A 14,309-nucleotide genomic window follows, 5' to 3' on the forward strand; every position below is an offset into this window, starting at 1 on the left:
GCGTGAAACGGAAAACGGCGCAATCGAGATAAACAGAGCGCCAGATGCTTGGGAATGTTATCGGATGTCCATGCGTATGCGGCTTTTGCGGCGTGGCAACGTTTAACAGCCCATGGTTACCTTCCTTTTGAACCGTCCTCCCTGCGCTGGATCCGAGATCCCGGCGTTGATAGAATTCGAATGTTTTCGGCGTTTGCTTATGAATGCCTCGACCCAGAGGCTGTTGGAACGACTTCCACTGTCGCGTGCTGCCGCGATTTCACATACGTCGCTCGTACTTGTTCAAACAGAGATCATGCCGCTAAGAAGTGCGGAAGATACATTTGAAGTGTCGACTTGACTCTTCAGGGCTCAATGATTGTTTACTTATGTGGAAAAATATTTCTTTTAAACGGAACAAGAAAGAGAGTCACCTTCACTTTTGTGTGAATTAATCATCGCGAATTTTATGTACTTGTGACAAAATTATTGAAGAACGACTAAACTTCCTGAATGACTCTTGTTCCTTGCAATAGATGTAGTTTAAACCGAATGAGAACGTTTTAGCATGTACTAAAGAAATTTGAAACGAGAATAGACTAATTGATCGATATATTGTGCTGTATCACAATATACAGGGTGTCTCAGCTGAATTTTTAATGACACAAAAGAAATATTTATGGCATAATTTAAATGGTATCGAAGGAGGAATATCATAGAAGAACAATTTTTTTGTCTGGTCATAATCGTCTTTTCAAGGTCATCGTTATTTTTTATCGGGAAAACTTGTTTTTTTATTCCACCTTGTTAATGACTTAAGCACATTTAAATGTATTTTCTCAGCCGCTATAAGATGGAATAAAAAAAAAATTAATTTTCCCGATAAAAAAATAACGATGAGCTTGAAAAAACTACGAAGATATAACCGGACAGAAGAAATTGTTCTTCTATGATATTCCTTCTTCAATACTGTTTAAATTATGTCATAAATATTTTTTGTGCCATTAAAAATAAAGGAGATATTTAGGTGGCCTCCTTCAGCTGAGACACCCTGTATATACAGTGAGTGTACAAAGTATTCGTACGCCCTTTAAAATAGAATAACTTTTTTATAATCGTACCAAACGACTCAAAAAAGATTTTCCAAGAATTATAATTTACAAGGTCACATGCAAAAATAAAAAAGGCATTTTTTAAAACTTTTTTATTTGGGCCCTTAATGCAAATTTAAAAGATATGTTTTGTAGAACTATGTTACTTATACACATACTGAAAATTTCATCAAAATCGACTAACACACGAGCTACAAGCGGATAGAAATGGTAAAAATCGTAGTTTCACACAACTTTTGATCAGTTTCTGCTTAAAATCCACAAAATCTTTCGATGCGTGACGTTTTTTCAGCATATGTATAACTAACATAGATCTACAAAACATATCTTTTAAATTTTCATTAAGAGCCCAAATTAAAAAGGTTTAAAAAATGTCATTTTTATTTTTGCGTGTGACCTTGTAAATTATAATTTTTAGAAAATCTTTTTTGCATATCATTTCGTAAACCAATGCTTCCAATTGGTCATAAAAAATCAAGTCGTTTGGTAAAATTATAAAAAAGTGATTGGTTTTTAAAAGGTGTGCGAATAGTTTGTACACTCACTGTAAAAGATGGAAGAAAAATTGGATTTGGAAGATTGGAGTAAACATGCATATGTATTTACAAATAAATCGTATATTTACATCCATCGCGCACATACAAAAAGAGAACGCACACAATCAGCACGCCGTGTTTCAACAATTAATAATGTCGATCGCTGGGTAACAGCGTTCCGTCGCACTTACGCGTACATATATATATATATGTAAAATAATAAATTAATCCATAAAAATGTAGAAGGAGGTGGGGGTTAGGAGAGAGGGAAAGGGTGTATAGAGGGCGAGATAGAGGGGCGAGTCGATGTGTTTTATGGCTTGGCAGCACCGTTACTGCGTATTTCTTAACAATGAGCATCTCTTAAGCTTGTACGCTTCGCTTATTTTACGTATCTGCAATATACCAAGTTATGCATAACCATTTGCCAGGACAACGCTATAAAAGTAGAAGAAGTTGAAGATTACTACGAATACGAACTGCTGTGCGCGAATGATACGCAGGTGATTGGGAAGCTCGCGCCCGATGAGCGTGTAGCGGAAACGCGAATGCGAACGCGTTAACATTTTATTACCCATATCTCCAAAGGTTATATGTCAGCTTGTGATCGCGTAGGGTTATCAACCTGTTAGGCGGCTATGGTTTACTACTTCCCTGTGCAAAAAGGGTGACTCTGTCTTTCGAAACGGTCTGCATTTGCAGATGTGACCAAAACGATGAATACGATTCGGTTTTAGGTACAGTTCGATCGTAGTCGAGTTTCGAATCTCTATTTTAACAGGCTTGATTAAATAGTTAAGTTCATGGTTTCGAGGGGTTTAAAGGTCTTGAAAGTCTTCAAAGTTCTAAAACTCCTTCGAGGTCGTCAAAGTACTGACTAGTTACGTCTAGTTAAATGTACGGACTATATCTAACTACTCTAGACACGTATCAACTGCGACATCAACGAGGACTTGTAGTATTGTCTCCACGATTTCGTGTTATTACTTCAAGCTTTGGTGTAATGTAAATATTTCATGCTGTTTAGAACTTTCAATGCTTTCAAGCGAACCAGATGTTTCTCCATTACTATTATCAATCGTACTTTACTGTTTGCTCGTAACAAACTTTTTACTTTGGACGCTCCCTTGAATTTCCTCATTGTACTATCCAGTTTCTAATTGATATGGTCGACTTCATATTTGAACAGCAATTTTTTCTATTCGAAAATCCATAAATAATGAAATATTAACATCTCGAACCTGTCTACCAGCATTAGTTATAAACAGACTGCAGATTTGTATGGATTGCTAGTTCTGTCGGACTAAATTCAGTGAAATCACGATTTTGGAAAAGCTGAACACAGACAGATTGAATGTGCTTCTGTACCTGCCGGAAATGTTGAGGTAGCGAGCGTCTATTATACTTCAGTCCTCGGAAACACGAATCTGCATAAACACCTTCCGGTTAAAACTCCTAAAGCACGCGGCGAGAGTTCGAAAAAGCGACTGAAACCGTAACTACCGTTCAATCGTTAAGTATTGTGGCTTTCGTCTAACAAATTGTTCCCCCGTGGTACACGGCTGACACAGCGTAACCCATCGAAAACAATGGACTAGATGCATGCAGTTCTGGCTGTTGCTGTCACAAAGGTATGCAAAACCGTGTGTATTGCGTCTAAACGGCCGCGGAGATCGGGCAGCGCGCGTTTCACTAGAAACGAGATTCTCGTGAAAGGCAAGCGCGTGATTGCCCATAGCAGTTGAACGAGCTCCTGAACTTTCACCTTGGCGAAGGTCAAAGACATGAGACTTCAACGATCGTATGACCGCACCTCGAAACTATCGAAGAAAGCTGCAACGAGTTGCAACCGGACACGACGCGAAATGCAACATCCGGAGCCGACAATTCACTCAAAAACCAAATTTGTATCCACGTCAATATTGTACGTTATTCATTACAAAAGAAAACATGACAGACTCTTATTCTGTCGTTGTTAGGATAGAGTATGATTTTCTAATAGGATTGTGAGAACTAGTCTTCCAGAGGCTATTTCGATCTGAGGCAATAAAATAATGAAAATTGAGGTTTCTGAGTTGTTTGATTATAGAGACTGGAAGTTTTTCGTGCAATTTCGGTAATGTTCTTGAATTGACCGCCACGCGCCGACAAAAGACGAGAGCTCCATTGTCCCGCGCGGGAACTTCTCCACCGACCGCAATACAATTACTCAACGACCCGTGAACGATGATTCCGATGCTTTCACTCATTTTCGCGAGGCTGAAGAGTCCCCGAGCGAAAGAGGCGCGGAACGCTTGGTTCCAGCGCGTGGCTGAACAGCACTCGAGGACTCTTTGATACTCGGTTCGCAATTAGGACCCGATAAGAAGCGCCTTGCGGATCAGACGCGCCTTCGCGAGAGAATGAGAGAACCGCTCATCCGAGACACGGCGAAGCATTATTCGCTGCGTGATACTTTTCCTCGGAGAGATAGTGGCCGCGGAAAGCAGCCGTTTTGCTTTACAATCGGAGATAATTAACAGACTAGCCGAGCTTCTATGGAGAACTGTGTTTTTCAGCATACTTCGGTGCCTTGGAAGTGGTTCCGACGCGCGTCCCAGTAATTAAATAGACTTGAAAGGTCTTAAGATTGGCTTTAAACTGTACTTTATCAGCACCAGTGAACTGAGCAGGTGCACGTGTTAATTCGTGGCTCTTGGGATCAATCGTGGCTTCGATCGAAACTCTAAAATTCTATACTCTTCAAACGCCATATTAGACTTCGGGAGTGTGTAAAAGTCATTCGACCAATATACACTTTCGAATGCCATAATATACAAGAATAATCGATCATTTGCTCACCAAGAAAATTCATAAGTTACGGATAAAACGCTGAATAATTCCTGATTGTTCCTAAGCAAACAGCAATGATGAAAGAACCGCGAATCAGCCTGTACACCAGCCAGAAACCATAAATAGAATATTTCCGCAGTACGCTCGAAGCCAAGTCGGTACGAGCTCGGTACTAAAAATAGAGAAAGTCTTTCATAAATTATCATAAGTCATCAGCAAAGTCTTGTGTGACGTCTAAAGAAGCGCACCACGAGCAACCGTTTTCTAAGAGGACTTTTTGTCAGCACTTTTGCCCTGATCCGCGGAGACGGAAGTAGCAACAGTCTCACTTTTCACAACCGACCTGATCTCCTTCTTCGAGTCACCGAATTGATTGTTGAAGAAGAAGGCGACAGCCTCCTTTTTCGCGGACTCGGCCTCGTCCAGCGGATCCCCGTTCCTGTGGTTGGCGTGGCCGATTAGTTGCTCGACGTTCTTCTGCAGGCTCTCGTCGACGGTAATGTAATGCCCCTTGGGTATGTCAGCGTTCAGAGTCTGTGGCAGATCGCTGTACACGTGTTGCAGCGACTGCGCCTCTGGGAGACCTTGAATCTGCAGCTGGCCTCGGTCAGGTTGTTCAATGGCAGCGAGGATGTCCTGGAGGAGTCCATTCGACAGGACTTGATCATGGCGTATGGTGCCGTCTGAGTTATCCGTGCCGAGTCCTCCATCAGCAGGCTGGATCTGCAGCATGTAGGTGCCCTTGGACCCTTGGATCTCGAAGCCATCAGAGCCGCCGCCGATCGTCAGGCCTTTGGCCAGAGACAAGGCTTCGCTGCCTTCTTTAGTACTTAGGAATTGACTAGCATCCACTGCGCTGGAGCCCACGTTCTTCGCCTGGCCGAAAGCTTGCTCGGTCAGACTAGCCGTCAGCGCTTCTGCCCTTACTCCATCTTGCTGATGATACTGTTCCTCGGAAGACACGGATTGAGTTGCCGGAGGAGCAGCGATGACATTAGCTACCTCGGCTGCTTGACTATGGTCGCTGGAGAGGACACTGTCCGCATGTGCCAGCACATTGTACGTAACCGGATTACCGTAGCTATCCTTGTCACCTGCATTTTGATCAGACTGCAGACTCAGCTGGCCCACCGACGGCGAGATGCCCGCGGTGTGCGGTAACGGCCCCTCCTTCAGAAGAGCGTTCTGATTCAGCTCAGCGGAGACGTATTGAGCCGGGAAAGAGGCTCCGAAACTCTGGAGCCCGGTATCCTGCAAGCTGTAGCCGCCTCCATGCTGGAAGCCGCAGTCGTGAGCAGCTCCTGTGGTCTGCGCTGTGCTTACTATAGGTGTTCCGTAGGTGGTAGTGATGGCGTTGCTGACGCTTTCGTAGAGGTTCTTCCCGAACCCGGAGGACGTGGAGACGAAGCTCGAAGCTGGTCCGAAATTTGGTGCTCCGTAGGTGAGCACTGGCGCCGGGGTGTTGAAGTCTCCGAAGGACAACGGCGTGCCATAATGCGCGTTCGGAGCTGCGATCGGCGAGTTGAAATCAGCGCCGACCGCTTTGTTGAATGCGGCTGGGCCGAGACTAGGCAATTGCTGTTCGAACGAGAACGATGCCGGAACGAAAGATTTTGTTGCCTTGATGTGGCTATAATGCCGCGACGGTGGTGGTAAGTAACGATTCAAGCTGGTCAAAAGTCCGCTGGGAACGGCTTCCTTGAATTTAATTGGCTCCCGATTCCTGGGCGGCACCAAGGAACCCGGAGGCGAGAGCGGCTGCCTGTACGATCCGTGTGGACGATGGTGATGAACATTCTGTTTGAAAAGCGAACTGCTTTGCAGCCCGAACGACGAGAACAAAGGCGACGATCGACCTGCCTCGGCGGCCGGGTACGGCCCATTAGCGGAATAGGAAGATGGCGGAGGAGCACTGTAGGTGTCTAGTACCGGCGGAGGTGGCAAAGGTAATCCGGACTCGATGGAGTTCAGATTCCCGAAATGCGCGCCACTCAATGGCGTCCCGTAGCTGCCAGACAGTGTGTTCACTTGCGACAAATCGTTCCCGAGAGTCTGGAACGAGTGACCATGTTCAATGTTAACGGTCGGCAGGGTTCCTGAATGAAGGTCTGAAGTGAATGGTGCTGTGGTGGGTAGCAACTCGAAGCCAACAGTCTTCACGATGGACAGTGGCTCTATACTTGGCACCTTCGCGTGTTCCTCCTTCTTCAAGTGACTTTGGTCGTTGTGAAGGGGTTCGTACTGCGGCAACGGCGGTGGTGGCAGTCCGTCGTTGTCGTTGCCACCCGAGCTGACCGAACTCTTCAGATCCTGGGCCTCAGGGTTGTGAATGGGGGTCCCGTAAGAGTCGCTCGGCACATTCGATTGTTCAACCGCGTTGTGCGATCCGGTCTGAGACACCTGCAGGTTTAAAGAGGCGCCGTGCACGTTCTTTTGCTCGACTTCAGCCACGGCATAGTCCGAGTGAGGTGCGCCATAGCTCTCCAAAGACCCACCGAAGTTCTCCACGGGTGCTCCATGTTGACCGGATAATCCTGCGATGGGCTGCCAGCCGTCGTACTTGATGTCAGGTGGTGTGGGTGGCGCAGGGACTCCTGGGAGAGGTCCAGGTGCAGCATGACCGAACAAGTCGCCGGCAGGTGGACCATACTGGACAGTAGGCAGCGAAGGTGGCGGGTAATTGTCGCTCGGCGGGGAGCTAAACTGGACCGCCAGTTTCTGAGGTGGACCATACGTGTCCAACGACAGAGGAATCGAAAGTCCATGTCCTGGTTTCGAGGGTCCGTGACCCGAAGACGCAAACGGGCTGGGCCCTGATGTGAACTTCAATGGTGGACCATACTGATTCTTCGGGGGCCTGAATGAGAACGAATGTGGTGGCCCATAGTGCTGCTTTGGTGGCCCATAGTGAAGCTTCACTGGCCCGAAGCTAAACTTTGATGGCAGAGATATAGGAGGTCCGTACGTTTGCTTTGGTGGACCGAAATGAGGTTTGATGATCCGTGGCGGCCCGTACGAGGCGAATGGGGGGCCATAGGCTGGTGGAGGCAGATCTGGTGGTGGTGGTGGGTATATGGGGGTTGGTCCTTGATCACCGACTAATTCTACTGGACCATACACTGGCGCAGGCCTGTTGTAGTCAGACCCTAGAGGAGGGCCATAGTCGGACGACGGTGGGCCGTTACTTATCCTTTCCTCAGCCTTAACCTCATTCTCATTCTTCTCCTCGGATGCTTGCGGTTTGTTGAGTACTGCTTGCACGTGGTGTCCAATCAACAGGACACACAGCAGCGTAAGTGTCGTCTGAAATGAAAGCGACGTTTTCTTTTAATCTCCTTTCGGTACCTGACTGTATCAATACACCCGGGTCTCTTTTTACAGCGGGTTTAACATGCTTCATTCACAGACACACGATTTTTCCAGTAGTGGGAGGATCGATTGATTGTATTCGATTTTTAAAAAAAGATAAACGCATAACACAAGCTTCATACTTGTTGTTGCAAGTTAATTTTTACATAATGTTTTTACTCTTCCACTACGCAAGAACAGACCCAGATGTTCTACATCACTGATAATTTTTTTGGCAAGAAAATAAATAAATTCTGCATAATTCATTGAATTTATGCGCTGATCCCTAATCCTTCCTTTCACTAGAATCAAACGTAGAAAATTACGATGTTTAGGTTTGGGAGAAGTAGCTAACTGGTCTGATAGCATCCCTTGCTTTAATTAGTTCGACGGGGGTGTTAGTGTAGTTCAGTATTGCGTACACATTTCTCTCGTGGCGCACATATTATCTACGGTTTCCTATTGAAGGCCGTGAGAAACTTTAAGCTAGTTTACAACCTCGGTCGGTACAAGACAAACTAGTCGTACATATGCATGTACGTGAAAACTTGCATTCACGCTGTGTGTACGTATTGAATGCATGCGCGTGTGAATTATTTCGCTAATTGCAGTGGGAGACGTGCAATGTCATGTTGAAAGTAGTAACCTTTCCTTTTGAAGTGCTTGATGTGCAGAAGAATGTATCTGTATCAACGTGAACTTTTATTTATTTAACTAATAAAATAGTTGATCTTTAAAATGACGAATTACTAAATATGTATTTGTAAAGCACATTTTGCAAAATTTGTTATCGGGCAATATAACGCTGCGAAAATAGTGGTAAGATATGTTTTTTACGTGGTATCGATTATCTTTCAGATCGTAGATAACTAATTTCTTATGAAAGATATCAGATCCGGTAGGAAAGCCCGCGTAAAAGGTTTAAGTTGTAAATGTCATCAAGAAACTATACTTGGTCGTCTTAAGTGGCACGATGACCGAGATGCAAGGCTAACATAATATGCCGTACTTTCTCTCAAGTGCATCCACGAGAAATGCAGCTCAAGAGCGCACGACGCGACGTCAAGCGAGAGAGTCGTCGTGTGCAAGTCATGCTTAAAGTTTAATCGTGTCACGGTATAATCCCACATTGTTTTTATACCTATCAATCATTGATATTTTGAATATGCAAAACCAACCGGATATATAATTTCTGTGCATAATATAATCCACTATTTTATATTCACGTGTAAAACTTCTAAAATGATTCAACAATTTATTCATGTATGTTAATTTAAGTGAGCAATATGCTGAAAGTTAACCTTCGGTAATAAAATTAGCGAACTTTTTATATGCGTGCTGACTGTATCTTTATAAATGTATGCATATTGGCCTTCGAAAATTTTAATCACATTTTACAAAAATTTCACGAACTTTTTTATGAATCGACCTTGTACACCGAAAACAAGCTATAGCCACATCATTCGAGGTCACACTCTTAATCGAAGCACGAAGGATGAGCCTTCACTTTCACTCGAGAGAATTGTTAATTATTTTGTAATCACTATTATTATCGACATAGTCAAAGAAGTTTGCTGGGTACTGTTTAACTTCCATTTCTACAGAACGATTAATCACTAGCACCTAACATCCTATTAATCCTAGAATGTACAACTTCGTAAAATTATTTTCTCCTGAATATGATAGTTCTGTTATGATACATAAATGAAATAAAAGATGAAAGAAAGTCATGAAGCAGATACGTAATTTAACGCAGTTTGATTAGATACAGTGAAACTGGTCTGCAAACTTTCTCAAAAAAGGGATAATACTTCTCGGTAGACGTATTTTACGTAATGACCATTAGCCTAATGAAACCTGTTGACATACTCGCACCCGCAATCACGTCAACGTGGGCAGTGTGGTAAAAATAGGTAATAAGCAGTCGTTGTATTGAACAGATCGGTGTAGGTAGAGCGTGATTAGGCCAAACACCTCGTTCATACACTTCATACATAATCATATATTTCAGCCACGTAAGACGAGTGCACGTAACGCAATCGTGGCTGCCGCTTCTTATTGAGCGATACGATTCGCTGGAAACCCCGATATTTATTTCTCTTCCTTCCGCGAACGTGTTCGCCTGTTTCCTGGATTTCAACGCACCTCAACTCTCGATTTCATTATAAGCTGATCGACGGAATAGACGGGATCGACGGAAATATATTCAATATTATTTGAGGGGATAATATTATTTATAGAAATTTTATATATAATTTAATATTGTTTTAAAATGGCACTAAAGTAATATGGAATTTTATATATTCAATATTATTGGAGGAGGTAATATTATTTATAGAAATTTATATAGAATCTAATATTGTTTTAAAATAGCACTAAATTAATATGAAATTTTATATATTCAATATTATTGGAGGAGGTAATATTATTTATAGAAATTTATATAGAATCTAATATTGTTTTAAAATAGCACTAAATTAATATGAAATTTTATATATTCAATATTATTTGAGGGGGTAATATTATTTATAAAAATTTTATGTATAACCTAATATTGTTTTAAAATAGCACTAAATTATTATGAAATTTTATTTGAGGGGGCAATATTATTTATAGAAATTTTATATGTAATCTAATATTGTATTAAAATAGCACTAAATTAGTATGAAATTTTATATATTCAATATTATTTGGGGGGGGTAATATTATTTATAGAAATTTTATATATAATAATAACGATTGAAATAGCAGTATCGGATTCATTCATGCTCACTGTGAAATAAATACGAAGCTAAGAGCTTCTTCCTTTTATTTGGTCAATGTCGGTGTGACACAGAGAATTTACATACTGCCAATCTTGGAAGCATTGAGTAATGAACATCGTGTCCAGACAACTCATCTGTATATATTATATTGACATTTATTTATCAGTCACTCGATAATTTACTACCGATGTTCATCTAGACATGTGATGACTTTAACCAGCTGATAATTTTATTTTGAATTTATGGAGGCATAGAAATAATTGTACAACTGTTGCATAAATTTCCAAAGTTCAGAATTTAAAGAAGGAATGCATTTTTTCGACTTTCTATACGAATAAATGTTTTCAATTACCTAATAGAATTGTGAAAACGCTTAAAGGAAAGTGTTGCATATTTTGCTTGCAGGTCTTGCAAATGATCTTTTGCATTCGCGTGCATGTTATTACTTATCTGTCAATTATGTCATTACAGTGTTGTAAGTTTCTTATTTCTAAAGAAAAACATACCGGTTGCAATTTGTACAGTTGATTCACTGGAACGTACTTTCTAAATGTTTTGCACAATTGTTGCAAAGCACGAAAAGCGTCACTAGTTTTCCCCACCAGTTATGATAAAAAAATTACTATTCTATCTGTACCAATAATGCTTTGAAGGAACTAATAACAAACATCATTCAACAGTGCACATTCACTCTTCAACCTTCCATTGTTAGCTTAATAAAATGTTCCTCAGGCTCCTCGAATCTTTTAATAGTAACGAATTGTTTAGATGGTGTTTTACTCTCTGCTGTAATTAATCACTCACTGTGAAGATCAGTATATCCTTCCATTCAATTTACATCCATTTAGTTTCACTTAATTCAATGTTTCCTTACGACTTCATTTAACTTCATTTATTTAAAAGATATTTTTATAACTGTTAAACGTGTTGATAGAATCAATCATTACTCAGAAAATTGCACGAAGTACTTGGAAATATATAATTGTTGTATTAAAATAATGCCTCTGCATGACCTCTCACTATACAAAGCACTGAATTTAGAGTAACTAATTTTCTTAATCTCTATTCATTTTTTACGTATCATTAGAAAATTGCTACTTTCTATGCTTTCGAACTAAAGCGCACGTCAAGAAGTCCATCGCGTCTATTTTTTACTCATTATATTGACGCAACAGCGCCCGATGGAACTGTAACATGCCCACAAGCAACTCTCGATGCTCGATGAGGAGTAAAATTTTTACTCTCGTTTTTAAAGCGTTGTTTTCACTGAACCGAGCACCGCTTCACTTTTGTTTACTGCCGTTGCACTTGAATAATTCTGAGGTAATCAATCCGACTGTAAAGTTAACCGATCCATTCCCCGTTGGGCGGCATTATTTGTTACAATGACAGACTTACTTAACAACACGTAAAATCGATAAGCGAGTGTCTGGGTTACGTCTACTGACGGGGTCGGTAATCCAACGTGATTGATTCGACAGTGAAAATTCATACTTATTCACCGAATAGATCTCTATCCGAAATAAAAATTTTTTGCGTGAATTACAAAGAATAGGGATTGAATATAAAATTTATTTCGTCTCGTAATCATTTTGATAAGCTATATTTTACTCGTTCTGCCGCAAATTTTCAAGTTTATTATTAATAGTGAAAGATATATTTAAAATAATTACTAATTGAGGAAACAATATGTATACATTCTGTGATGCAATAATTGATTGCAAGTTTCATGGTCTAGCAATTAATAAATTAGTTCTTCTGCTTTCCTTCTTTAACGTCGCATTAGCAACAATAAATTAGTTGTTCCGTAGGTTTAGTGTTAAACGAGATAATGGTGTAAAAAGTATTCGTACGCCTTTTAAAATAGAATAACTTTTTTATAATCGTACCAAACGACTCAAAAAAGATTTTCCAAAAATTATAATTTACAAGGTTACATGCAAAAATAAAAAATTCATTTTTCAAAACTTTTTCATTTGAGCCCTTAATGACAATTGAAAATATATGTTTTGTAGATCTATGTTAGTTGCACATACTGAAAATTTCATCGAAATCGATTAAGATACACACGAGCTACAAGCGGTTAAAAATGGTAAAAGTCGTAGTTTCTGCTTAAAAAATCCACAGAATCGTACATCTTTCGATGCGTGTCGTTTTTTCCTGCGTCAACCGATTTCGATGAAATTTGCGGTATGTGTATAACTAACATAGTTCTATAAAACATATGTTTTAAATTTTCATTAAGGTCCCAAATAAAAGTCTTAAAAAATGCCTTTTTTATTTTTGCATGTAACCTCGTAAATTATAATTTTTAGAAAATCTTTTATTCATATCATTTCGTAAACCAATGCTTCTAATTGATTATAAAAAATCAGGTCGTTTGGTACAATTTTTAAAAAGTTATTCTATTTGAAAGGGCGTCCGAATACTTTTTACACCCACTGTACATGAATTCGTAAACAGTTTTTGGCTGACGAGTGAAGAAGCCAAGAGGCTAAGGTGTCCACACGCACCTGCAGAAAGGCAGCCGGCGCGCAGGACAAATCGATGGTAAAAAGGGTCCGAAGAAACCCAAGGAAATGGAAGAGTTATCGTTGGAATGATCGCAGTCATGATCGCCTACCTTGGTTCGAAGCATGTTGCACGCACGCAATCCGTCGTCCGGCACTGTACACAAATCAAACGACACTTGTCTAGGGTGTTCTCGTCTGCGTCGCGAGCTCGTCTAACCTCTCCCGTCACTCGAAAATGAATGCTTATGTTTCCCCGCTCTGATCGGACACGGACTAGTCGGAATCACGTCTGGCACACCATACTGACACTTTTGCGAACTATTCGAGTCTCGTTCGACGGAGGAGACCTACGACTCCGTCACTACTTAACACAAAAAATGCTCAGTCTCGTATGTGCACCTCGTTTATATAGACTCTGAGAGGGGTACCCGGTCGAAGGAATTCTCGGCTGAGCTTGCCGAGTAAATTGAGGAAACGAGACACTGCTGGGAGAGAGAACAAGAGAGAAAGAGAAAAGTAGAGAGAGTGAGAGGAGAGTGCCGCGGGAGTAATGAACAGAGACGGGGACTGAAAAGAGGAGGATGCCCAGGGGTGGGAGACAGACGGGACCACGTTCAGGACGAGAAAACAAGGAGAGGGAACCCTCGCACGCCCGTTAAAAATTCTCTTTGCAGAGAAAGTAGGCTAGCCCTGTCTCTGACGCGGCGAAAGATGCGCTCGGAAGTATTGGTCCGGTGACGCTTGCCCATCCGCTTCCATCGGAGTTCTGACCGGATGTCTGCGTCCTTCGATCATGCTTCCATTCCTGATTACCAGACTGAAATGCAATGTGCAAAATAAAAATTGTTCAATAATCTTTTAGTATTTCTTATAACAATGTGGGAGTCGGGACTGTTGCACAGTGGAGTATTTGTCTCGAAAAGTTAGCCAAAATACGATTTCTCAAATCTTGCGTAAGATGAAAAATTTTGGTTGTCTGAGGTATTGAAATATGTGAACAACATGAACAACAGTGTATCAGTTTTGTTTTTTTCATTTATGTATTCATGTACGATTTTTCAGGCACAGCCGATAATCTGGCAAGAAAATGTTTCGGACAAAAGTTAAACCGATTTTTTTAATCTCAGGGTGGCGTAACGCCTTAATAAAAAGCTATTGTCAACTTAATTTTTTAAATGCCACTATGTATTTTTCATTACATATATTGTTGTGTGGCTGACGTCA

General features: G+C 41.1%; 1 protein-coding gene across 1 annotated transcript; it reads right to left on the bottom strand.

Annotated features, from left to right (window-relative positions):
- Nucleotides 1–4,452: 4,452 nt before the first annotated feature.
- On the bottom strand, nucleotides 4,453–13,528 carry LOC143208711 (uncharacterized). Its single transcript, XM_076423369.1, has 2 exons — nucleotides 13,196–13,528; nucleotides 4,453–7,762 (listed from the first exon to the last, which is right to left on the bottom strand). The coding sequence occupies exons 1-2, from the start codon at nucleotides 13,208–13,210 to the stop codon at nucleotides 4,724–4,726; spliced, it is 3,054 nt and encodes a 1,017-aa protein (XP_076279484.1). The 5' UTR covers nucleotides 13,211–13,528; the 3' UTR covers nucleotides 4,453–4,723.
- Between the last annotated feature and the right edge of the window lie 781 nt (nucleotides 13,529–14,309).

The sequence above is a fragment of the Lasioglossum baleicum genome, chromosome 5 (genome assembly GCF_051020765.1).
Source record: "Lasioglossum baleicum chromosome 5, iyLasBale1, whole genome shotgun sequence".
Classification (NCBI taxonomy): domain Eukaryota; kingdom Metazoa; phylum Arthropoda; class Insecta; order Hymenoptera; family Halictidae; genus Lasioglossum; species Lasioglossum baleicum.